Source organism: Notolepis coatsorum (genome assembly GCF_963971535.1).
Source record: "Notolepis coatsorum genome assembly, chromosome: 5".
NCBI classification, from domain to species: domain Eukaryota; kingdom Metazoa; phylum Chordata; class Actinopteri; order Aulopiformes; family Paralepididae; genus Notolepis; species Notolepis coatsorum.
In genome coordinates this window covers 2741331-2768093 of record NC_140169.1, presented here as the reverse complement: position 1 = coordinate 2768093, position 26763 = coordinate 2741331, and the positions used below count along the sequence as shown (strand labels likewise).

General features: G+C 46.6%; 1 protein-coding gene across 1 annotated transcript in view; it reads right to left on the bottom strand.

The window, feature by feature from the left end:
* Nucleotides 1-26763, bottom strand: part of LOC311228949 (integral membrane protein 2B-like) — a 75155-nt gene that overhangs the window by 7563 nt on the left and 40829 nt on the right. The window contains exons 2-6 of the mRNA XM_084314911.1: nucleotides 20099-20209; nucleotides 18307-18375; nucleotides 15849-15998; nucleotides 11609-11719; nucleotides 5130-5280 (exon numbers count right to left, since the gene is read on the bottom strand). Coding sequence (XP_084171037.1) covers nucleotides 5130-5280; nucleotides 11609-11719; nucleotides 15849-15998; nucleotides 18307-18375; nucleotides 20099-20209 — 592 coding nt within the window. The remainder of the gene's footprint in view (nucleotides 1-5129; nucleotides 5281-11608; nucleotides 11720-15848; nucleotides 15999-18306; nucleotides 18376-20098; nucleotides 20210-26763) is intronic.

The following is a 26763-nucleotide window of genomic DNA, read 5'->3' as shown; positions in this document are numbered from 1 at the left end:
TGGTTGTCAATATTCCAATGTACAGCTTTGCTTGTACAGTTGTACAGTGTTTCCCCCCCCCCCAACCCCTCCTACCCAACCCAATGCTCGAGAATGATAATAATAATAATGCTCTTCAGATTATATTATCAACGACAGACAGCGTCAATGTGAGAAACACAATCCCCCCCCCCCTCTCGCTCTGAAGAATATGCATATTAGATCACTCAGTGATTAACCGCGACAGGCATATAGTAAATAAGGATATAAAGCATGTTAAAGACGCATTTATTAGACGCGTTGCGTGTGGAGTTTACATAGAAACAGCGCGACTCCCGACAGCGCGACATCATCACGCGTTAGGTTACAGGTTGTTTCTGTTTCGGTGATATATTTTCGGTGAAAAAACTCTTTCGGCCAAAAGCCGAAAGGCCATTTTTTGCCATTTTCGGTTGAAAACTTTCGGTGGCCGAAATTTCGGTGCATCCCTAATAGATACAGATATAGATACAGAGATACAGATACAGAGATACAGATATAGAGATACAGATATAGAGATACAGATATAGATACAGATATAGAGATACAGATACAGATATAGATATAGATACAGATACAGATATAGAGATACAGATATAGAGATAGAGATACAGATAGAGATATACAGATATAGAGATACAGATATAGATACAGATATAGATATAGAGATACAGATATAGATACAGATATAGATATAGAGATACAGATATAGATACAGATACAGATATAGATACAGATATAGATACAGATATAGATACAGAGATACAGATATAGAGAGAGATACAGATATAGAGATACAGATATAGATACAGATATAGAGAGATACAGATACAGAGAGAGATAGATAGAAATCCAGATACAGATACAAAGAGGTAAATACAGGTATATGATAAATATGAGGTATACAAAATATGAGGTATATCATATTACATAATATAGGTTGTATTTGTTCAGCCACTCTAGGCATATTTGACCTTTTATGGGTAATGATTATATACGTAAAGCATTCTGGTGGAATACATTTGAAAATAAATAACTACATTGACACACTTTAATCATCACGGGAGCCTCTCGAAAACCAGATACTGTATCTCAATGTGGTTTTCCCAATAAAGAATTTCAATAATAATAATCATCATGTTAGCTTTGTATTGTGGGCCAATTCCCTCAGGTGAAGTTTTCAAAGCTACAGACTTTCTGAAAGTCCACATATAGGCCCGTTCACACCGGCAGGGCTCCTGAATGCATAAATGAATTAAAAAAATATAGAAATGGTGTAAGCGAGAGATTTGAACCTGTGACCATAGGCTCCACAGGCAGCCACACTAACCAGCTGAGCTAAATGTTCCGACCCCTTAGCAGGTGCTGGTTGACTGCGACCCACTAATCCATAGTTTACACTTGTTAAGAGCCAATTGCGCAGTCGTTCACTAAGCCTTTCTCCACGCATTTATTTATCCACTCCGGTTGGATGGTGTATTGTACTTGTGCTGTATAATAACAATACATTTGAATCTAATCTCATTTTGAGATCAGTCTCAAATCGCTTCCTGTTGAATGGATCGATTGAGTGCAATGCCGAACCTCTGCTGTTCGCCGTTTTCGCTCGTCTTCACGGCCTAGAATATGACACGCCCACTGATGATGTCACGGTTCGCACGGGAAAACCAACAATTTTCCGGTTCCAGCTGAGAACCGACTTTTAAGGTTCCGAACCAATTATTTTACGGTCTGAGCGAGCCGGCCGGTTCAAGATTAGGTTCGGGAACCGGCACGGAGCCCTGCCGGTGTGAACGGGGCTAACAGAGGGTTCAGAGGTCAGAGCCCTGCCGGTGTGAACGGGGCTAACAGAGGGTTCAGAGGTCAGAGCCCTGCCGGTGTGAACGGGGCTAACAGAGGGTTCAGAGGTCAGAGCCCTGCCGGTGTGAACGGGGCTAACAGAGGGTTCAGAGGTCAGAGCCCTGCCGGTGTGAACGGGCTAACAGAGGGTTCAGAGGTCAGAGCCCTGCCGGTGTGAACGGGGCTAACAGAGGGTTCAGAGGTCAGAGCCCTGCCGGTGTGAACAGGGCTAACAGAGGGTTCAGAGGTCAGAGCCCTGCCGGTGTGAACGGGGCTAACAGAGGGTTCAGAGGTCAGAGCCCTGCCGGTGTGAACGGGGCTAACAGAGGGTTCAGAGGTCAGAGCCCTGCCGGTGTGAACGGGGCTAACGGAGGGTTCAGAGGTCAGAGCCCTGCCGGTGTGAACGGGGCTAACAGAGGGTTCAGAGCCCTGCCGGTGTGAACGGGGCTAACAGAGGGTTCAGGTTCAGAGCCCTAACCCTAACAGAGGGTTCACGGTCTGCATCTGAAGCCTGATGACAGGAGACAACTCTCTGCCCTGTAATGAGAACCAACGCACTTCAAACATGTGAGCCTGCAGGTCCAGACAGAGGACAGTATCTGTGAGAGTGGCTGAGTGAGTGAGTGAATTATGAGTTTACAGATGAATGTGAGTGTGTGTAGGTCATGTGTGTAATGAGTGTGTAGTGAGTGTGTAGTGAGTGTGTAGGTCATGTGTGTAGTGAGTGTGTAGTGAGTGTGTAGTGAGTGTGTAGGTCATGTGTGTAGTGAGTGTGTAGTGAGTGTGTAGTGAGTGTGTAGGTCATGTGTGTAGTGAGTGTGTAGTGAGTGTGTAGTGAGTGTGTAGTGAGTGTGTAGTGAGTGTGTAGTGAGTGTGTAGTGAGTGTGTAGTGAGTGTGTAGTGAGTGTGTAGTGAGTGTGTAGTGAGTGTGTAGTGAGTGTGTAGTGAGTGTGTAGTGAGTGTGTAGTGAGTGTGTAGTGAGTGTAGTGAGTGTGTAGTGAGTGTGTAGTGAGTGTAGTGAGTGTGTAGTGAGTGTGTAGTGAGTGTGTAGTGAGTGTGTAGTGAGTGTGTAGTGAGTGTGTAGTGAGTGTGTAGTGAGTGTGTAGTGAGTGTGTAGTGAGTGTGTAGTGAGTGTGTAGTGAGTGTGTAGTGAGTGTGTAGTGAGTGTGTAGTGTGTAGTGAGTGTGTAGTGAGTGTGTAGTGAGTGTAGTGAGTGTGTAGTGAGTGTGTAGTGAGTGTGTAGTGAGTGTGTAGTGAGTGTGTAGTGAGTGTGTAGTGAGTGTAGTGAGTGTGTAGTGAGTGTGTAGTGAGTGTGTAGTGAGTGTGTAGTGAGTGTGTAGTGAGTGTGTAGTGAGTGTGTAGTGAGTGTAGTGAGTGTGTAGTGAGTGTGTAGTGAGTGTGTAGTGAGTGTGTAGTGAGTGTGTAGTGAGTGTGTAGTGAGTGTGTAGTGAGTGTGTAGTGAGTGTGTAGTGAGTGTGTAGTGAGTGTGTAGTGAGTGTGTAGTGAGTGTGTAGTGAGTGTAGTGAGTGTGTAGTGAGTGTGTAGTGAGTGTGTAGTGAGTGTAGTGAGTGTGTAGTGAGTGTGTAGTGAGTGTGTAGTGAGTGTGTAGTGAGTGTGTAGTGAGTGTGTAGTGAGTGTGTAGTGAGTGTGTAGTGAGTGTGTAGTGAGTGTGTAGTGAGTGTGTAGTGAGTGTAGTGAGTGTGTAGTGAGTGTGTAGTGAGTGTAGTGAGTGTGTAGTGAGTGTGTAGTGAGTGTGTAGTGAGTGTGTAGTGAGTGTAGTGAGTGTAGTGAGTGTGTAGTGAGTGTGTAGTGAGTGTGTAGTGAGTGTGTAGTGAGTGTAGTGAGTGTAGTGAGTGTGTAGTGAGTGTGTAGTGAGTGTGTAGTGAGTGTGTAGTGAGTGTGTAGTGAGTGTAGTGAGTGTAGTGAGTGTGTAGTGAGTGTGTAGTGAGTGTGTAGTGAGTGTGTAGTGAGTGTGTAGTGAGTGTGTAGTGAGTGTGTAGTGAGTAGGGATGGGAATTGATAGGATTTTATCGATACGATTCCATTATCGATTCTGCTTATCGATTCGATTCTTTATCGATTCTCTTATCGATACCTGATCAATTTATAATTTAAATAAATAAATTGGAAATGCAACAGAACTAAGCTGGTTAGAATAACAACATGCAACTTGACATTTCTGATTGTCATTTATTGTTGAGCCCCCATGTCAGGGGCGACAGTGGCTCGGGAGGTAGAGCAGTCGTCTGGCAATCCAGAGGTTCCCGGTTAGATTCCCGCTCCTCCCGGGCAGCGTGTCGATGTGTCCTTGAGCAAGACACTTAACCCCTAACTGCTCCCGATGAGCAGGTTGGCACCTTGCATGGTTGCCTGCGCCGTCGTTGTGTGAATGTGTGAGTGAATGGGTAAAATGTGAGGAAGAAATTGTAAAGCGCTTTGGATAAAAGCGCTATATAAAAAAGCAGCCATTTACCATGTCAGAAAAATACAAAAACTGTAAAAAATAAAACATTAACTATAGCCTACACTTAAATAAAATAATGTATTTGAGATTCTCTTAAAATGTATTTATTTTTTTATTCTTAAACTAATTTAATCTATTGAATAACAGTCGTTATTCCTCTGACTTCTGTCTCACACACACACACACAGACACACAGAGCTCCCTCCCCGGGCCCCTGTCCTGTAGGTATTGGCTTGTGTTGCTACACGGACACATTTGTATGTTGCACCATGGTACTTCCTGTCTGACGGACTTAGTAAATAAACAATCCGGCTCTTATTATATGTGAACTAAAGAGTACAATGTTTACAGAACAGTCCCCACCCGCTGTTTTATTGTATTTGTACCTGTACTATCCGCTGTCAGCTGTTTATCTCTCTTTGTGAGCTTGATTAAATAGCGTTAGCTCACGTTAGCTAGCGATAGCTCCGCGGCTAATTTTAGCTCACCCTAAACTAAATCAATGAAAGCATTCAAGTAGTTTTCACTGCACATAGAAGTAGCCAAACAGTGGGAGCATTTCGGGAGCATATGACCAAAAGCCAGGCAATTTCGAGCCCTTAAGGAATCAAATAGAGTCTGCCATGGCTACATGCTAACGCGCGCAACTGTAGGAAAAACCTGGCAGCGTTAAGGGAATCGAAAGTCACAGGAGCCACACGGTTCCAGGCATCGGCCAATTAGGAACCGGTTCCCAACGGGAACCGGTTTTCGATTCCCATCCCTAGTAGTGAGTGAGTGTAGTGAGTGTAGTGAGTGTGTGTCTGACCCAGGACGCGGTCTCTGCGCTGCAGCTTGTAGGTGTCCTTCCCCCGACAGAGGCTGTAGATGAAGTAGCCCAGCTGGTCCACGTGCTCCAGGCGCTCCGTCACAACCATCTCCTCGTGGATCAGGTACGACTGAGGCAGGTAGGTGCCAGCCTGCAATACAGTAACACACCACAAGGAGATCATTAATGTGCCATTCTGGGTAGGGAGAGGAGAGGAGAGATAATAATCATAATAATAATAATAATAATAATAATAATAATAATAATAATAATAAGGGCTGTCAGTTTATCGCGTTAATTAGATTAATTAATTACACAGCAAATTATCGCGTTATGAAAATTAACTAAAAATGTATTACAAAGAAATAAAAAACATTTATTAATTTATTACAATTATTATTATTTTTTCTTTTTAAATCTCATTCATTCCATTAAAACGTAGAATAGACATTTACAGACTTTTTTTTTTTTTTTTTTTTTTAATGGTCCATTTGCATGTTCTTGGTATCTGAATCTATGGATCTCAGGGAATGTGTTCCCAGTGTCAGAAATACTGTGTCTGTTAGGCTTGAGTAAATTGTAATGAACCAAATGAGAATATCAATTCAATTCTTTTAATTTTTTGACTGTGAATAAACACCATGCTAAAATTGACCAGACCTGAAAAATCTAAGCAAATGAATAAAGGGAAGATGATTAAACAGAAGGTTTTGTAGATACAGTACTGAATTCTGCCATCCGGACACATGCAATTTGAAATATGAATATAAAATATCAGGCCTAAAATAGTTATGCGATTAAAATGTGATTAATTAGATTAATTAATTACAAATCCTGTAATTAATTAGATACATTTTTTTAATCGCCTGACAGCACTAATAATAATTAATTACATTTATATAGCGCTTTTCTAGACACTCAAAGCGCTCCCCACAATGTAGGGTGGACATTGCCTCCTTCACCACCACTGGTAGCACCAACCTTGGGCTACGCAGGCTCAACGGCTGCCACACACTGGCACCAGGTGTAACGGAGGTCTGTGAGTGTATCCACCGTCACCATGGACTTCATGTGTTGTGAAGTGACTGTGGCACCTAGCGGTACTGCAAGTAAACTCACTCCCCTTAACACTTTGAGTGGCAACGACGAGATTTCACGTTAGTTCATGCCAACCGTTCAGTGCCAACGAGACGAGAGATCTCGTTTTTGATCGTTTCTTTTTTTATTAGCGATTTCCATTCATATTTCATCAATCTAGCCTCACGTTACCACTGGGACTCTGTCTGAGCTCCATTGGGAAAATACCGCCCCCTATCGTCTCTCCGGATGGTACTGCACCCCTTTGGATTGGATTGAATGAAAAGCATGGGGGAAAAAAATCCTGCTTCCTCATTTTACTTGTCAGACAAGTAACCCGAGACGATCGAAGTCATTGCCGAGCCGCAGAACAGCGGAGAATGTGTGTTTACAGTACCCAGCGTTGGATCAATAAACGCGATCGATATTTGGAATGGCGATCAGGAATTGGAATAATCTTTTTGGAGAACATCTGATCTGAGGTAAGGAATCTATTTTACCAGTCTTGGGATAATCAGAGCTTTTTTCACCTATATATCAACGTGGGCCCTATGTGTGTGTGTGCGTGTGTGTGCTGATCAGGAAATGGATAATCGATTTTTCAGCCCGCTTCTATAGCGTGCATAAGTACACATATACTATCGATAATCTAGCGTTTATTTGAAAACTATTAATAAATAGGCAGAAAAATGACAACGTTTTTGTGTATTCCAGTATATTCCAGTAAAGGGCGTTTATCACAGGATCTTCTGAAATTTTCTGGAACTTTCATAAAACGAGCGTTTTTCAAAATGGTATAAAACGGAAATGAACCGATTAAAAAACAATCCGTTTTGACAATGTTGACTGCAAACAAGTCATTGATAAGCGACGGCCCTATTATACACATAGCCATACTTTAAGATATAGTTTATGCGTTCGCAAATATGAGAGCTCTATCATTGAAGTGGGTGGTGGCACGCAACAGGGTTCCGGGGCACCGGACCCGTGGCGCTGAAAGTGTTAAAAGGCATCCAGACCCATTACTTAGAAGTGAATTCACCTAGAAAATCGGAGGAAAAATGGAGGGGGAAAAAGATATATAAAAAAAAAAAAAGTGAATTCACCTCTTGGTATAGTGGTCTGCGATGTCGCCCGCGGTGCGGGAGACCGGGGTTCGACTCCCACTCAGGGCATGTCAAATGAGACCGGTTTCACAGGCACACATCACACGACACAATGGCTGAACGGCTCAGGAGACAGGGATTGATATCAGTCAATTAAGGGGAAGGGATGATTAGTTGACCTTGATGTCAGAGACCTGATTGGGAATTAGGGAGATAGATTACACTTACAGCGTATTAATGACCAAGTACTGTAATGTAAACTGTGATGTTCACATGGTGCACAATATAGTCACACGCGGCTGCAGCTGTGCCCCCCCCCCCCCCCCAGATGTAGCATCCTAAACCTGCATCCTCTAAAGGTGGAGAACGAAGATGCTCATTCACTCACACTGGAGCACAGGAGTGGAATGAGTTGCCTCTGACCATCAAACATGGTAGTTAGCTTGAACCTGTAGCGTTTCAAGGTGAACGTTAGGAAACGGCCCCTGGCCCTGGAGTCCTCAGGAGATGGACGTGGGAGGAAGGCTTCCTGCTTTATTTAGTTTATTTTAGCAATATACTGTAGGCTGATGATAATAATGTTTATGTAAATACTATGTGCTGCTGAGTCCAAGGACCACAATGGAAATAAGTGTGACTTTCTTGCGCCATCGTTGATCTTTTTTTTCTTTTTTTCATAATCCTTTTTTCCACTATTAATCTGCTACTCAACACTGCCCCTACACCATCATCAACGGTTAAGTGTGAAGAACTTGCACTATTCTTTAACAACAAAATAACCTTGATCAGGGCCAGCATTACTCACAATGGAAATAAAGCTGATTACGGCAAACCGTGCAATGTAACCATGAGATGATTCACATGCATCACATTAGATGAACTCTGCAAAACTGTCTCAGAGTGTAACTCCTCCACCTCAGTCATTGATCCTATACCTACAGCTTTCTTCAAACGGGTGTTTAATAGTGTTTCAAGCCCTGTGCTAGATATCAACACTTCCCTTAGAACTGGTATTTCCCCAGATGCCTTTAAAACAGCAGTTGTAAAGCCATTACTAAAAAAAACTAACTTGGATAGTAATGTACTGGCAAACTATCGACCAATATATAACCTACCATTCATTAGTAAAGTACTTGAAAAGATAGTTTCAGGTCAAATTAATTCCTTTCTCGAAGAAAACAACATCTTAGAAGAATTTCAATCGGGATTCAGAAAATATCATAGCACTGAAACTGGCCTCACCAAAATAATCAGTGACCTCAGACTAAACTCTGATGAGAATAAGGTCTCCATCCTTATCCTGCTAGATCTCAGTGCAGAATTCGATACAATCGATCATGATATTCTAATCAATCGTCTTGAAAACCTTGTCGGTTTCTCAGACTATGTGCTAAGCTGGTTTAAAACATACATCAGAGGGAGGAAATTCTATGTTAAACTAGGAGGCCACATGTCTGAGATATATGACAACAACTATGGAGTTACACAAGGGAGTTGCTTAGGTCCTTTACTCTTCTCCATTTACATGTTACCCAAGTTTCTTTAATAGTTGTCATACAGAAGTACAGAATACCGCTGGGTGATATCATCAGAGAACATAATGTAGGTTTCCATAGCTATGCGGATGATACACAACTGTACATATCTGCTGAACCAAATGATACAGCTATTAACTCCACCACAAACTGCTTATTGGCAATAAAGAACTTCCTGAAACTAAACAAGAACAGAACTGAAATTCTAATCATCGGCCCCAAAACAAAAAAAGAAACGTTAACACTTTCAGAGCCACCAGGGGGTTGTCGTACTTACCGGGCTGAATGCCTGCACCCACTTCAATTATAGCGTTGTGAACGCATAATCTCTGTTTTAAATTATGGCTATGTGTCTAATCTGCCCGTCGCTTATCAATGACTTGTTTGCAGTCAACATTGTCGAAACGGATTGTTTTTTTAATTGCTTCATTTCCGTTTTATAGCATTTTGAAAAGCCCTTGTTTTTCAGGAAAATATAAAGATTCCGTGATAAACGGCATTTACTGGAATATTCTGGCATACACAAAAACTTTGTAATTGTTCTGCCCATTTATGAGTCTAAACCAGTGGTGCCCAACCAGTCGATTGCGATCGACAGGTAGATCGCGGGCTGATTTCAAGTAGATCTCGATTAATAAAATTTGAGTATTAAAAAAATTAAAATTAAAATTGGAAAATCAACTCTGCCTTTCCTTGTTAACTACAACATGCAATGCTGTTTGTTATTTAAGATGAGGTCGGATTCGGCACCGACAGATTTGTGTTCATTATGCTGCTTTTATAAAGCCTCATATGATGGCTTACAATATACAATTTTGGCTGGTAGCTCTAGGCTAGGTGGTAAATTAAAAAGTAGATCTTGGTTCAAAAACGGTTGGGCACCCCTGGTCTAAACTAATGGGGTGCAGTTACACAGGGAGAGACGATAGGGGGCGGTATCTTCCCAATTGAGCTCAGAGAGACTCTGCAGCACTAACCTGAGGCTCGATTGATGAAATATGAATTCAAATCGCCAATAAATAAAAAAATACGACAAACAAACGCTATATAGCGTTGGTGGCATTCATAGGTCGGCATGAACTAACGACAAAACGCGTCGCTGGCATCCAAAGTGTTAATAAAGAACCTGGGAGGACTAACCCCTTGGATCAAATCTGAGGTCACTAGTCTTGGGGTTATCATAGATTCAGAACTGAACTTCAATTCTCATATTAACAAAGTGACCAAAACATCGTTCTTCCATCTCAGAAATATAGCAAAAGTACGACCATTTATTAATCAAAATGATGCTGAGAAGCTAATTCATGCATTCATATCTAGCCGGTTAGACCACTGTAATGCACTTTTTACAGGTCTCCCTAAGAAAACCACAGAGAGGCTTCAGCTAATCCAAAACTCTGCAGCCCGACTGCTTACTAGAACCAAAAGGAGAGAGCACATTAGTCCAGTCTTAGCTGCTCTACACTGGCTTCCTGTAACATTTAGAATTGACTTCAAGGTCCTTCTCCTTACATACAAAGCTCTAAATGGACAGGGACCTAGCTATATCGCCAACACTCTAATAAATTACAGGCCAGCAAGAACAGTGCGATCATCAGCTGCTGGACTACTAGAGGCTCCCAGAAACAGTCAAAAGAGGATCGGTAATGCAGCCTTTATCAACTATGCCCCAAAACTATGGAACAAACTACCCCAAAACATCAGGGAAGCCAACTCGCTAGTAGACATCATCAAAAGACAGCTTAAAACCTATCTCTTTGCTCAGGCATTTAAATGAAACATCAGGGATATCCTGACACAAATTGTACTTTACCTGCACTATTCTTACCCTACCTACACTTCCTATCAAATTCATGTGTTGGTTCTATGCACTGTTAAAAAAAAGAAAAAACGAACCCTGACTAACCTTACTGTCATGCACTTGTCCTAATAAACTAACCTACACTGTAACACGCAACACTTTGATAAACATTGTTACTCAGCTGAGTTGTACCCTTCTTGCGGTCTTGTCGTACAGAACTTGTAAGTCGCTTTGGATAAAAGCGTCAGCTAAATGACTAAATGTAAATGTAAATGTAATTTTAAGAGCACTGCTCTGTTGTAATTCAAAATTGAACTATTTTATCACACGTCTTACTGATGCACTGTTGTATGTTAAATACCCTGTTGTATGTCCGTTCTATTTGATCATTTTTAGCCTATTTTTAAACTGAATCCAACCACACTTTGTTTTTACTCTGTCTATTCTATTTTTATTATTTGTATTACTGAATGAAACTGTAAACAGAAAGGCCTATTGGGATACTAGGTCCTAATGTGAAACACTGTGATTTACCTTACCTTGCTACCTCTCTATCTTTTTTTATGCTCGCTTATGGCTGTATTTTTCACTGTTGTGAAGCACTTTGAACTGCAACTTCTGTATGAAAAGTGCTATACAAATAAAGTTTATTATATTATTATTATTATTATTATTATTATTATTATTATTATTTTAGGATGCATGACTTGTTGTAACATGTATTTGAGCAATTGTCAAATAAACTAAAATACCAAACTTACTTTAGTAAATTATTAAAAGTATAATATTTTGATATTATAACCCAAAATACATCAAAAGTATCATTTCAAGCTCATCTTTGGTACAACTTAGTACAATTTAAGTGGTTAACGCAACATTTTGAGTACATAACGAGTATACACACTATACTTAAAAAATATATACTTTAAGTGTAGGTGGCGCTGATAAACCAAGACTTACCTTGAGGTTGACCAGCAGCTCCAGGAGGTCTTTGGGGGGCATGACGATGGAGGTGTTCAGGGGGATGACGTAGCACTTGTTCAGACTCAGATCCAGATACGCTGTCAGCCTCTATAGAGGGAGAGAGAGAAGACAGTGATGAGCAAAGAGAGACAGGCCCTAGAAAATGCCAGGAATTGTCAAAGGTTTGGGATCTTGGATGTTTGGGAACAATAACACTGTATACCGAATATATATGTATCTATATGAATATTTAATCATTTTTATTTTTTTGATAATTTACTATAGATAGAGAGCAAGAATGTGTTAATTGTGTGGTGTAAGGAAGGGGCAGGACGAGATAAGCACAGCTTCTTTCTGCCCCTTCTCGAACCCAATTCTATGTTTTGGTTTATTTTTATTTGTATGTGTGTATGTAGATATATGTATGTATGTATATTGTTTTTACTTTTATCAATTTGTTGTGATAGTTATGCGTGTTGGTTCAAAAAAAAGAAAAAAAAAGAGTCCAGAGCAGAAATGCTGCAGACAGAAGTGTGGAGCACCAGGGGGCAGAGCACCAGGGGGCAGAGCACCAGGGGGCAGAGCACCAGGAGCACCAGGGGGCAGAGCACCAGGGGGCAGAGCACCAGGGGGCAGAGCACCAGGGGGCAGAGCACCAGGAGCACCAGGGGGCAGAGCACCAGGGGGCAGAGCACCAGGGGGCAGAGCACCAGGAGGACCAGGGGGCAGAGCACCAGGAGGACCAGGGGGCAGAGCACCAGGGGGCAGAGCACCAGGAGGACCAGGGGGGCAGAGCACCAGGAGGACCAGGGGGCAGAGCACCAGGAGGACCAGGGGGCAGAGCACCAGGAGCACCAGGGGGCAGAGCACCAGGAGGACCAGGGGGCAGAGCACCAGGGGGCAGAGCACCAGGAGGACCAGGGGGCAGAGCACCAGGAGGACCAGGGGGCAGAGCACCAGGGGGCAGAGCACCAGGGGGCAGAGCACCAGGAGCACCAGGGGGCAGAGCACCAGGAGGACCAGGGGGCAGAGCACCAGGGGTCAGAGCACCAGGGGGCAGAGCACCAGGGGGCAGAGCACCAGGAGGACCAGGGGGCAGAGCACCAGGAGCACCAGGGGGCAGAGCACCAGGAGGACCAGGGGGCAGAGCACCAGGAGGACCAGGGGGCAGAGCACCAGGAGGACCAGGGGGCAGAGCACCAGGGGGCAGAGCACCAGGAGGACCAGGGGGCAGAGCACCAGGAGGACCAGGGGGCAGAGCACCAGGAGGACCAGGGGGCAGAGCACCAGGGGGCAGAGCACCAGGAGCACCAGGGGGCAGAGCACCAGGAGGACCAGGGGGCAGAGCACCAGGAGGACAGAGCACCAGGAGGACCAGGGGGCAGAGCACCAGGAGGACCAGGGGGCAGAGCACCAGGGGGCAGAGCACCAGGAGGACCAGGGGGCAGAGCACCAGGGGTCAGAGCACCAGGAGCACCAGGGGGCAGAGCACCAGGGGGCAGAGCACCAGGGGGCAGAGCACCAGGAGGACCAGGGGGCAGAGCACCAGGAGGACCAGGGGGCAGAGCACCAGGAGGACCAGGGGGCAGAGCACCAGGAGGACCAGGGGGCAGAGCACCAGGAGGACCAGGGGGCAGAGCACCAGGAGGACCAGGGGGCAGAGCACCAGGAGGACCAGGGGGCAGAGCACCAGGGGGCAGAGCACCAGGAGGACCAGGGGGCAGAGCACCAGGAGGACCAGGGGGCAGAGCACCAGGAGGACCAGGGGGCAGAGCACCAGGAGGACCAGGGGGCAGAGCACCAGGGGTCAGAGCACCAGGAGGACCAGGGGGCAGAGCACCAGGAGGACCAGGGGGCAGAGCACCAGGGGGCAGAGCACCAGGAGGACCAGGGGGCAGAGCACCAGGGGTCAGAGCACCAGGAGGACCAGGGGGCAGAGCACCAGGAGGACCAGGGGGCAGAGCACCAGGGGGCAGAGCACCAGGGGGCAGAGCACCAGGGGGCAGAGCACCAGGAGGACCAGGGGGCAGAGCACCAGGAGGACCAGGGGGCAGAGCACCAGGGGGCAGAGCACCAGGAGGACCAGGGGGCAGAGCACCAGGAGGACCAGGGGGCAGAGCACCAGGAGGACCAGGGGGCAGAGCACCAGGGGGACAGAGCACCAGGGGGCAGAGCACCAGGGGGGCAGAGCACCAGGGGGGCAGAGCACCAGGGGGCAGAGCACCAGGGGACAGAGCACCAGGGGGGCAGAGCACCAGGGGGGCAGAGCACCAGGGGGCAGAGCACCAGGGGGACAGAGTACCAGGGGGGCAGAGCACCAGGGGGCAGAGCACCAGGGGGGCAGAGCACCAGGGGGCAGAGCACCAGGAGGACCAGGGGGCAGAGCACCAGGAGGACCAGGGGGCAGAGCACCAGGAGGACCAGGGGGCAGAGCACCAGGAGGACCAGGGGGCAGAGCACCAGGGGGCAGAGCACCAGGAGGACCAGGGGGCAGAGCACCAGGAGGACCAAGGGGCAGAGCACCAGGAGGACCAGGGGGCAGAGCACCAGGGGGCAGAGCACCAGGGGGCAGAGCACCAGGGGGCAGAGCACCAGGAGGACCAGGGGGCAGAGCACCAGGGGGGCAGAGCACCAGGGGGCAGAGCACCAGGAGGACCAGGGGGCAGAGCACCAGGGGGCAGAGCACCAGGGGGGCAGAGCACCAGGGGGACAGAGCACCAGGGGGACAGAGCACCAGGAGGACCAGGGGGCAGAGCACCAGGGGGGCAGAGCACCAGGGGTCAGAGCACCAGGGGGGCAGAGCACCAGGGGGACAGAGCACCAGGGGGGCAGAGCACCAGGAGGACCAGGGGGCAGAGCACCAGGGGGCAGAGCACCAGGAGGACCAGGGGGCAGAGCACCAGGAGGACCAGGGGGCAGAGCACCAGGGGGCAGAGCACCAGGGGGCAGAGCACCAGGGGGACCAGGGGGCAGAGCACCAGGGGTCAGAGCACCAGGGGGCAGAGCACCAGGGGTCAGAGCACCAGGGGGACAGAGCACCAGGGGGACAGAGCACCAGGGGGACAGAGCACCAGGGGGGCAGAGCACCAGGGGGACAGAGCACCAGGGGGACAGAGCACCAGGGGACAGAGCACCAGGGGGACCAGGGGTCAGAGCACCAGGGGGACAGAGCACCAGGGGGACAGAGCACCAGGAGGACCAGGGGGACAGAGCACCAGGGGGACAGAGCACCAGGGGGACAGAGCACCAGGAGGACCAGGGGACAGAGCACCAGGGGACAGAGCACCAGGGGGACAGAGCACCAGGGGACAGAGCACCAGGAGGACAGAGCACCAGGGGGACAGAGCACCAGGGGGACAGAGCACCAGGGGGGCAGAGCACCAGGGGACAGAGCACCAGGGGGACAGAGCACCAGGGGGACCAGGGGGCAGAGCACCAGGGGACAGAGCACCAGGGGACAGAGCACCAGGGGGACAGAGCACCAGGGGACAGAGCACCAGGGGGACAGAGCACCAGGGGACAGAGCACCAGGGGGACAGAGCACCAGGGGGCAGAGCACCAGGGGGACAGAGCACCAGGAGGACAGAGCACCAGGGGGACAGAGCACCAGGGGGGCAGAGCACCAGGGGACAGAGCACCAGGGGGACAGAGCACCAGGGGGACCAGGGGGCAGAGCACCAGGGGACAGAGCACCAGGGGACAGAGCACCAGGGGGACAGAGCACCAGGGGACAGAGCACCAGGGGGACAGAGCACCAGGGGACAGAGCACCAGGGGGACAGAGCACCAGGGGACAGAGCACCAGGGGGACCAGGGGTCAGAGCACCAGGAGGACAGAGCACCAGGGGGACAGAGCACCAGGGGACAGAGCACCAGGAGGACCAGGGGTCAGAGCACCAGGAGGACAGAGCACCAGGAGGACAGAGCACCAGGGGACAGAGCACCAGGGGGACCAGGGGGACAGAGCACCAGGGGGACAGAGCACCAGGGGGGCAGAGCACCAGGGGGGCAGAGCACCAGGGGACAGAGCACCAGGAGGACCAGGGGACAGAGCACCAGGGGGACAGAGCACCAGGGGGGCAGAGCACCAGGGGGACAGAGCACCAGGGGGACAGAGCACCAGGGGGACAGAGCACCAGGGGACAGAGCACCAGGGGGCAGAGCACCAGGGGGACAGAGCACCAGGGGGACAGAGCACCAGGGGGACAGAGCACCAGGGGGACCAGCCTCCTCCTCACCCTCTGGAAGTCGTGGACGATGTCAGCGGGGTCGGTGTCGGAGAACTCGGGCACAGGGACGTTGATGAGCTCCACCTGCTCCTCCTCCAGCACGCGGATGATCTCCTCCAGCTGACGGAGCCGGTACTGCATGGGCAGGTCCACCTCCACCTGTGGGTCAATGGGTTCAGTTAGTCAATCAATAACAACAACAACAACAACAACAACAACAACAACAAAAAGGCCACTGCAAAGCGTTGCCAGGTCACTGCAGGGTAGCTTTCTGAAGAAGTCTCACAAGAAAATAAATCTATAATAAAACCACAAGTTTACTTAAAAGACCAATATTGTATTGTAGTCAAAATTGTGTTCTATGCCAAACATATATATACAAATAAATCTAAAAGAAGAATACCTTCAAAAGAAAGAAGGGGCCGCACACTCCTCAGGACTGGTTTTAGCTTTTTTTTTTTTGCACAACGCCAAGGACGCGGCAACTAGAGGTGCGGCGGGTGCGGGAGCACCCCCTGCTGGCGCGGAGTGTAACTGATCTGAGTCTGACGTGGTGACGCACAATTGCAGCGCGGCACAGACAGTCCACACACACATCGGCGACGCCCACTACAGACGTGGAGGGAGTGAACGGGGAAGTCACACTTTGCTGAGCGCACGCACGCTACACTATGATGAATCAAACTGTGACTCATTCTATTTTATGATACTATATGAACTGTTTTAACTACAATAAACTAACCAAACACAGTATCCTGGATCCGTGGTTATGTGGCGAGCGGCGCGTCTGGCAGGTACCATTATTTCCCCGTGTTAGTCTCTCGGTGACTGCAGTATGTTTGGATAGTCACCATACAGTTGTTGTGACAAAACTGCTGCATTTCGTGTGTGAACTGTCCATGTTGGTGTTCAAGCTTGTCTGTTGTAGTGTAAAATATTGATCTTTCAAATGAATGGAAAATCATAAATGATGCGCTTCGCGCATGCATTTAATATGACGGTATTATTATTATTTATCTCTGACTCGACCGCACCCTGCACCCCCAAGTCAGAATCACTTCCCGCGTGCCTGCACAACGCGTTTCGCTTCTGCTTCCTCAGGTGCTTCTGCTTCCTCAGGTGCTATACATAGCACCTGAGGAAGCAGAAGCTAAACGCGTTGTGCAATAAAAAAAAGTCCTGATGAGTGTGCAGTCCCTTCTTTCTCTTGAAGGTATTCTTCTTTTAGATTTATATATCTCTCTTGCGCTGACCTGCACCTCCAGTCGGGGTCCAACTAGATGTGCACGAGTCTTATTTAGTTTAATATATATAAAAGTCAAGTTAGACCGTGCTCACAATGGTTGACACTGGGTGCTGTAATCCCGAAGTTGAATGTAGAATAAAGCAGGAAGCCGGACCAGCACTCTCAGATTTCAAATTTTAATTGCAGCCGGATACATACAATTTTACCAAATTATTGCAACGTGAATGTTCATTTGTTCAATTGCATTGAACCAAGGGGAATGAATGAAGAGAATGTGTTAACCTGTTTCCTATAAGTGCCTTTTACCATCATTATTATGATTTCACGATTATTATCATTGTTTTTATGTATGCAGAATTGTTTTCTAATGTTGCTCTGCTCATAAGAGAATTTTCGTTTTGCAAATATGGACACTCATCTATTTAGCCCTAGTAACTATGTGTAAGATGTATTTTGTTTCTGGTATTTTTGTATTTAGGAATTTACTATATTTAAATGTCCTTCCTAGGGCCAAAGTTGACCCGTAATCCCAGGCACACCTGTGTTTGATGTCATTTCCTGCCTACCCTGTTATATAACCACCAATTTGTCTAAATGAATACTGCTAGCCATCAACACTGAAGAAGGAACACATTGGTTCTGAAACATGTATGTATCCGGCTGCTGAAATCTGAGAGTGCTGGTCCGGCTTCCTGTTTAATATATATACAAATATATAGCCCATTTATCATAAAGAAAATAATTATACCTGACCAGAATGCACTAGTAGTAATACATACACAATGAATAAAACAAGGTAGACAGATATATATATATTTACATCTTTTAAAATAAATTGTCTTGTTTAAATAAGTAATGCAATTTATTTGATTGGTTCTGGTATTTCTAGCAAGTGAACAATAAAACTATAGGTTATATCACAATTATTACTCTACCTCACATTAGAATTATAACGCCTCCTCAGTCCTTAATTAATTAAGTTAATTCGGTAGTGGGCTCAGTTCTTAAGATAGCGTGCGGTCATATCATATGAAACTAAAGATTGCGAGGAATCCGTAGATAGATACCAAAACATGTCATGTTAACTTTGGGCTAAATATCTCTCTCCAAATTTAAAGCTCTTTCCCGTAATACCCCCGAATCTCTAGTCCATGGATTTCTAGTGTGTTTTTACAATTTTTCCAAGTGTGATTTTCAACTATTTCTGGTGTGGAATCTTACATCCTCTCCCTCTGGCATCATGAAGTCTTCTTCGCGGTATTTAACTCCACACACAAACACCTGGCCCTCCTGGAGGGAGGAGAGGAGAGAAGAGGAGCAGAAGAGAGGAGAGAGGGGGTGGGTAAAGGAGGGGAGGGGGAAGACCGAGAGAACATCAGGAAACCATGGCAACAATGTGTGCATGTTGCCTTTGACATCACAGGCTCATCCTACAGTACCTGCTTAAGAGCGTTAATGGCTTTAACCTGGTATAACTTGCTGCCAACAAACGCCGTATTGACGATACTATTCAGAAAAAGAAACACAATCAACAACGCTCTAACAATATCATCGGTTGTAATAATCACAGCTGTAACCGCCTCAAAAGTTAGCCATTATAAACTACCGACTAACATATATATCGGGTATTTTGACTCTACAACTGAACCCTTGCACTGAAGAAGCATATATTTGCCATTTTTTTAAATCAATCCAAATCCCTTGAGTGTGAATGTGATATACAGTAATATCACCAGAAGGTACTCTGTTGCCCAAATATAAAACTAAAGCAAATGAGGTGAGGTGAGTCTTGTGTTATTTTCTTATCCATGACCATTATGGATAAGCTCAGTTGTCATTCACAGACTCAACTAATGAATCATGGGATACATATTGCCCTCGGTAATAGGCTTCAACTGCCCCAACGGCAACAACAGCGGCTACTTCCAACATGGATATTATGGGTAAATGATCCCAGAAGAAATTCACAGTTGGATTTAGTAGTTTCAAAAAGTCTCGAAAAAGAACACTGCTTTTCCATGCTGGATTACAGCGCTTCCGGAAGGGCTTGGATCACACCTGGTGGATTTTGGGAAAGCTACAATGGCAAGCTAGCTACCAAAGAAAAGTGAGCAGCTAGCATGCAGCGTTGTGGAAATAAGAATAGTAACTGAGTGTTTTTATGTTGTCCACCCCAGGAATACTTACACTACCGTCTGCGTGTGAGTTTAAATTGGCCGCTTCCGTGAATTTTTTGGTTGTAGAGAACGTCAGTGAAGTTACGCCCTTTATCAAAAAAGATTTGAGTAAATTATGAATCCACCCAATGCTAAACATACTCAATAAAACTTGGTAGAGACAGTAGATATCCGGCGATTTTAAGATGACTGAAGCAGGCGCGGAACTTTGTTCCTAGCGGTGGGGGGGACATATTAGGGGGCGTGGTCAGTGACGTCGCAGGGGGGGGGTAGGGGGGGTAGTATGATGTCATAGACTATGTCAAATGTCATGACTCATAGTAGAATCGGCTGGCTTGTTAGGGAAACCGCAGATATATTCCTTTACTGCGAATTGAGAGCGTCCCAAAAATGATTCCAGGCCGCTATTTCTTTACCAACGGATTTCCAGTTCCGCGTTGACGCTTCCAACTGGTTCATGCGTCGGCTACACGCTGCTTTAATAACACTGCATTATCGAGACAGCGCCCCTATGTATGACTTTGAGGATCTGGCAATGAATTCCAAGAGTAGGGTAAATCTGCAGTGCCGGCACTGTGTAGTAGTGACTAGCGAGTCACAGTGCTGGCCGCCAGGCCGCGCAGTTGCAGCAGCGGTTTGGGGGTAAAAACATGGGGGGGACAAATACTGCATTCTGAAATCATGCGGGGGACATTTTCCGGGGATCCCCCCGCAAATTACGCCCCTGGACTGAAGGGGTTCCCAGACAATGGCTACTCAGTCATCTACACTGTAAACGTTAAGACTACTGAACCTCCTACCGAAGAGGCCGTACGGACCGGTGACCGGCTACTCACCTCCAAGATGTAGTATCTGTACAGGTAGACTCCGCCCACCACCACCCCGGACAGCATGAGGGCCAGGCCCAGGCACATGCACCAGCACCAGGCCTTGGACTCACGACGAACCTACAGGGACAGAGAAGCCATTAGATATGATGCAGTAGGGTTCAGGAATAAAACAATGGTTTAGTTTCATTAACAGCCCCGTAGGCTACATTCTGTGAACTGAACTCATTCAGAGAAGACCCAGTGCCATCAACAAACAAACTGTGGCAATAGGCAAAACACTCGCAACCAGACAAAATAAGGGTCTGACCAGTACTAGGCTCTGTCCTGATGAGGTTCTGACCAGTACTAGGCTCTGTCCTGATGATGAGGTTCTGACCAGTACTAAGCTCTGTCCTGATGAGGTTCTGACCAGTACTAGGCTCTGTCCTGATGATGAGGTTCTGACCAGTACTAGGCTCTGTCCTGATGAGGTTCTGACCAGTACTAGGCTCTGTCCTGATGATGAGGTTCTGACCAGTACTAGGCTCTGTCCTGATGAGGTTCTGACCAGTACTAGGCTCTGTCCTGATGAGGTTCTGACCAGTACTAGGCTCTGTCCTGATGAGGTTCTGACCAGTACTAGGCTCTGTCCTGATGAGGTTCTGACCAGTACTAGGCTCTGTCCTGATGAGGTTCTGACCAGTACTAGGCTCTGTCCTGATAAGGTTCTGACCAGTACTAGGCTCTGTCCTGATGAGGTTCTGACCAGTACTAGGCTCTGTCCTGATGATGAGGTTCTGACCAGTACTAGGCTCTGTCCTGATGATGAGGTTCTGACCAGTACTAGGCTCTGTCCTGATGATGAGGTTCTGACCAGTACTAGGCTCTGTCCTGATGATGAGGTTCTGACCAGTACTAGGCTCTGTCCTGATGAGGTTCTGACCAGTACTAGGCTCTGTCCTGATGAGGTTCTGACCAGTACTAGGCTCTGTCCTGATGAGGTTCTGACCAGTACTAGGCTCTGTCCTGATGATGAGGTTCTGACCAGTACTAGAGAGATTTTCAGTAATGGAGTTGAATTGTGTACTGAAGAGCTTTTTAAATAACCATTCAAATTTTTTAAGTGCACATTAGCCGTGTTTGTCTAGTATAGTCCATCTGAGCCCTCTCAGTTCTGTAAGCCAATGGGAGAGACGGAGTGGTTGTACGCATGTGCATCGGGGGGGTAGGGCCCACAAGAGATCTATGTCAAAAAGCAGACGCAAAATGTCCTCCGATGCGAGAGAGGTCGACAATTATTTCTGAGTGCAAAACCTGTGTTGTATATTAAGCAGATTTAACCACAAACCAAGCGTCTAAGTCTATTAAAATTAAAAACTTTAATTGAGGTAACTACTCTACGGTCTACAACTTTACAACTAAGCACAACTCCAGTTAATCAGACATGTGTGTTCAACAAGTAGTTACAATTAGGCTATGCTGCTTAGGCACAGTGCTCTTTGGTATAGAGTAGGCTAATTCTATAACTAATCTGACAGTTAGTCTGGAGGACTTTGAGGAAGTTAAACGTTAAAGACAAAGTCACCCCTGTGCATGATTCACTTTACTGTGTTTGTGAACAACAAGAGAGACTTGCCTTGAGGGTCTATTAGTCTGTATGGGTTTTCCCCAAAGATTCAGACACGCAATTTGAGAAGCAACTGGCAATGACAAAAAAGAGGAAGACAGTCACTTCGCAAAACAGGCTTCGTTTCACATCCCCTTTCAAAGAAAGACAGCACAACAGCCGACTCATCAACAACTCATCATGATGCAAATCAAAGAAACAAGAGACACAAAGAGAGAGGGAAATCAATAGATAGATAAGATGGAAAGAGAGAAACTCTAATCTAAGTGGACACATTTACATTTAGTAATTTAGCTGACGCCTTCATCCAAAGCAACTTGCAAGTTATGTATGACAACAAGTCAGCAGGAAGGGTACACTGGACTCAAACATGTGGAATTTAAGTAAATATGGTAAAAATGTAACAAAAAGGTTCACAGTGTAACTATCTGCCTCCACCTTGTTTCATTTATATTTTACAAGATGAACATGATTTATTCCATGTCAGGTTATAATTTTCACATCACATTTTTATCATAAAAAACAAATAGGCCTTTTATTGATAAATGTGATCTAGCAGAGGTAAATAGCAAATATTAACCATATACCTGTATGCTGTCTAGATTGCTTGTAATTGAGATAAAACATCTCTTAAGTATTTTTCACATGAATTCCTTGAACAATTTTTTTTAATCGTTTTAAAATCCCAATAATGTTGTGGGTCCACCAGACTCACGAACACTGGGTGAGTAACAAAAAAACGCAAACACCATCACAAGGGTTAATGGTAAGTCCTCCAGGTTCCTTTTCAAATGGGTCAAGTGGTGTTTGATCATTCCAGGTCAGGAGGAACTCCCATTGGCTCAGCGATATGGAACAGCTGACTGGCCAGGCCGTGACCCGCATGATCGTGCAGTGAAGGGAACCGCTCCCGCCTGCCTCCGGTCAATGGTCTCTAACTACACACCCTCAAGACCCCTCCGCTCTACATCTTCTGGCCGCCTCAGATTCAGACCCACTCCTATCCGAGCTCTGGGAGGGTCATCAAAGAGAAGCCGCCTATTCTCTGTCCTTGCTGGTGGAACGAACTTCCCACCAGTTAGGACAGCCAAAACACTACCAATCTTTCACCGTCGACTAAAATCACACTTCTTCAATCAATATCTGAAATTAAAGAAGGGAAAAAAACGAAAAAACTACTAACCTTCTTATTGTCTTCTACTATCATGCACTCTTCCACCAATGAATCTTCCGTCTATATTACTACATACTATACTAAATAAAAAATAAAATCTAACCCTAACTAACCTTACTGTCATGCACTTGTCCTAATAAACTAACCTACACTGTAGCACTCGACAGTTTGATGAACATTGTTGCTCAGCTGATAGAGTTGTGCTCTTCCTGATGGCTTGTCGTACAGAACTTGTACGTCGCTTTGGATAAAAACGTCAGCTAAATGACTAAATGTAAATGTAACATGTCTCTCTCTCTACTACTATGCACTCAACACTGCTGCACCCAAGTTTCAACACTGATGAACATTGTTTCTCAGCTGAAAGCGTTGTGCCCTTCCTGCTGACTTGTCTTATTACAGAACTTGTACGTCGCTTTGGATAAAAGCGTTCAGCTAAATGACTAGATGTAAATGTGACCCAGCGGTAACCGTTGCAGCAGTGGAAGAATATTGTGCTTAGAAACCTCCGGCGGTTGGCCCTGCATCAAAGTCATCGCCCCGGTCCAACGTTCAACATCAAGGCTCTGAGAAAGACTGTAAAAAAGGACCAACTGTGACCCTGGAGCCTGGACCTCCTTCAAATCTCGTACATGTTTGTGTCGACCAGTTCTTTGAGAGATTAGACGAGCTGAGCTGCACTGAGTGTGGGAAGTGTAGACTCAACACAACACACTGGGACTTATCAACAAGCCAGCAGAGGATGTCACATGGTCAATGGACTCTGGCCAGTCGATAGAGGGAAACAGATGGGCCTACAGTACTTACTCCCTGTTCTTAAAAAAAAAAGAAAATAATAATAAAATATTTGTTTCCTGTGTCCTTGTTTCGTGAGGGGCTTCCAGACTCTGGCCTCTTTTATGGTTGAAGTTGAAGTTAAAAACATAGACTGTACTTACAATGAGAGAATCATTGAAGATCAAACCAGTCTTGTTAGAAGTCTGTGCCGTATGTCTATGTTCTAACCCTCTCCATCACATTATTAGATTAGATTCAAATGCATCGTCATTATACAGTACAACAAAATAAGTTTGGCAACCAAACAGAGTGCAAATGTAGCAGTAAAGTGCAATAGTAATATACAATGTACAGGTGATTAAGCAGAGTACAAAATATACAAATTAGTACTACTGAGTCTAGTGCTAATCAGATGTACAGACTACAGAGTTATAGTATAATATGTACAGTGATACAGGTATAAAGACAGTATGGTAGTAGTCATACTGGCCAGCAGCATAAATAGTAAGAGTAGGATATGTATGTACACATATAGTATGGTGTGGATAGATATATAATATGCGGTGAGAATAAATATATATATATAATGGTATATACAGTATTTGTACGATGGTGTCTGCACACAACACATTGGGAAGTCTTGTGTGAAAAACATCACGGGATGACCCTTGACCTCTTTTTCTCCATCGCTTCCCCTCAATTCAAACTGCTGACTACTTCCTGGGAAAAGCTCAAGTTTGCTGACGCGCTAACATTGTGTTTGTTTATGCAAATCGGCCCGTCTTCTACTTTCACAATGGGGTGAGTCGGCACTTCTTGATCAGCAAAGAATCTCTGTGCGTTCAGTAGAAAGCTATCCAGCTGTAAGCTAGCTTAGCTCAGCACAAATGAATGGAAGCGGATACGGAGCAGCTAGCCTGGCTCAGCACAAATTAATGGAAGCGGATACGGAGCAGCTAGCCTAGCTCAGCTACAAATGAATGGAAGCGGATACGGAGCAGCTAGCCTAGCTCAGCACAAATGAATGGAAGCGGATACGGAGCAGCTAGCCTAGCTCAGCACACATGAATGGAAGCGGATACGGAGCAGCTAGCCTAGCTCAGCTACAAATGAATGGAAGCGGATACGGAGCAGCTAGCCTAGCTCAGCACAAATGAATGGAAGCGGATACGGAGCAGCTAGCCTAGCTCAGCACAAATGAATGGAAGCGGATACGGAGCAGCTAGCCTAGCTCAGCACAAATTAATGGAAGCGGATACGAAGCAGCTAGCCTAGCTCAGCTACAAATGAATGGAAGCGGATACGGAGCAGCTAGCCTAGCTCAGCTACAAATGAATGGAAGCGGATACGGAGCAGCTAGCCTAGCTCAGCACAAATTAATGGAAGCGGATATGGAGCAGCTAGCCTAGCTCAGCTACAAATGAATGGAAGCGGATACGGAGCAGCTAGCCTAGCTCAGCTACAAATGAATGGAAGCGGATACGGAGCAGCTAGCCTAGCTCAGCACAAATGAATGGAAGCGGATACGGAGCAGCTAGCCTAGCTAGCTCAGCACAAATGAATGGAAGCGGATACGGAGCAGCTAGCCTAGCTCAGCACAAATGAATGGAAGCGGATACGGAGGAGCTAGCCTAGCTCAGCACAAATGAATGGAAGCGGATACGGAGCAGCTAGCCTAGCTCAGCACAAATGAATGGAAGCGGATACGGAGCAGCTAGCCTGGCTCAGCACAAATTAATGGAAGCGGATACGGAGCAGCTAGCCTAGCTCAGCTACAAATGAATGGAAGCGGATACGGAGCAGCTAGCCTAGTTCAGCACAAATGAATGGAAGCGGATACGGAGCAGCTAGCCTAGCTCAGCACAAATGAATGGAAGCGGATACGGAGCAGCTAGCCTAGCTCAGCACAAATTAATGGAAGCGGATACGGAGCAGCTAGCCTAGCTCAGCTACAAATGAATGGAAGCGGATACGGAGCAGCTAGCCTAGCTCAGCTACAAATGAATGGAAGCGGATACGGAGCAGCTAGCCTAGCTCAGCACAAATGAATGGAAGCGGATACGGAGCAGCTAGCCTAGCTAGCTCAGCACAAATGAATGGAAGCGGATACGGAGCAGCTTGCCTAGCTCAGCACAAATGAATGGAAGCGGATACGGAGTAGCTAGCCTAGCTCAGCACAAATTAATGGAAGCGGATACGGAGGAGCTAGCCTAGCTCAGCACAAATGAATGGAAGCGGATACGGAGCAGCTAGCCTAGCTCAGCACAAATGAATGGAAGCGGATACGGAGCAGCTAGCCTAGCTCAGCACAAATGAATGGAAGCGGATACGGAGCAGCTAGCCTAGCTCAGCACAAATGAATGGAAGCGGATACGGAGCAGCTAGCCTAGCTCAGCTACAAATGAATGGAAGCGGATACGGAGCAGCTAGCCTAGCTCAGCACAAATGAATGGAAGCGGATACGGAGCAGCTAGCCTAGCTCAGCACAAATTAATGGAAGCGGATACGGAGCAGCTAGCCTAGCTCAGCACAAATGAATGGAAGCGGATACGGAGCAGCTAGCCTAGCTCAGCACAAATGAATGGAAGCGGATACGGAGCAGCTAGCCTAGCTCAGCTACAAATGAATGGAAGCGGATACGGAGCAGCTAGCCTAGCTCAGCTACAAATGAATGGAAGCGGATACGGAGCAGCTAGCCTAGCTCAGCACAAATGAATGGAAGCGGATACGGAGCAGCTAGCCTAGCTCAGCACAAATGAATGGAAGCGGATACGGAGCAGCTAGCCTAGCTCAGCACAAATGAATGGAAGCGGATACGGAGCAGCTAGCCTAGCTCAGCACAAATTAATGGAAGTGGATACGGAGCAGCTAGCCTAGCTAGCTCAGCACAAATGAATGGAAGCGGATACGGAGCAGCTAGCCTAGCTCAGCACAAATTAATGGAAGTGGATACGGAGCAGCTAGCCTCGCTGATCAACTCTTTTCTGTGCTCATCTTCCCCTTCATAGATTACATTTATTATTTATTTGAATAGGGGTTGTCTGGGTATGAACTGGGCATGGTAAGGTGCTTGTTGAACTTGCGTCACCGAGCGGTGCGTCAGCAAGGCACACG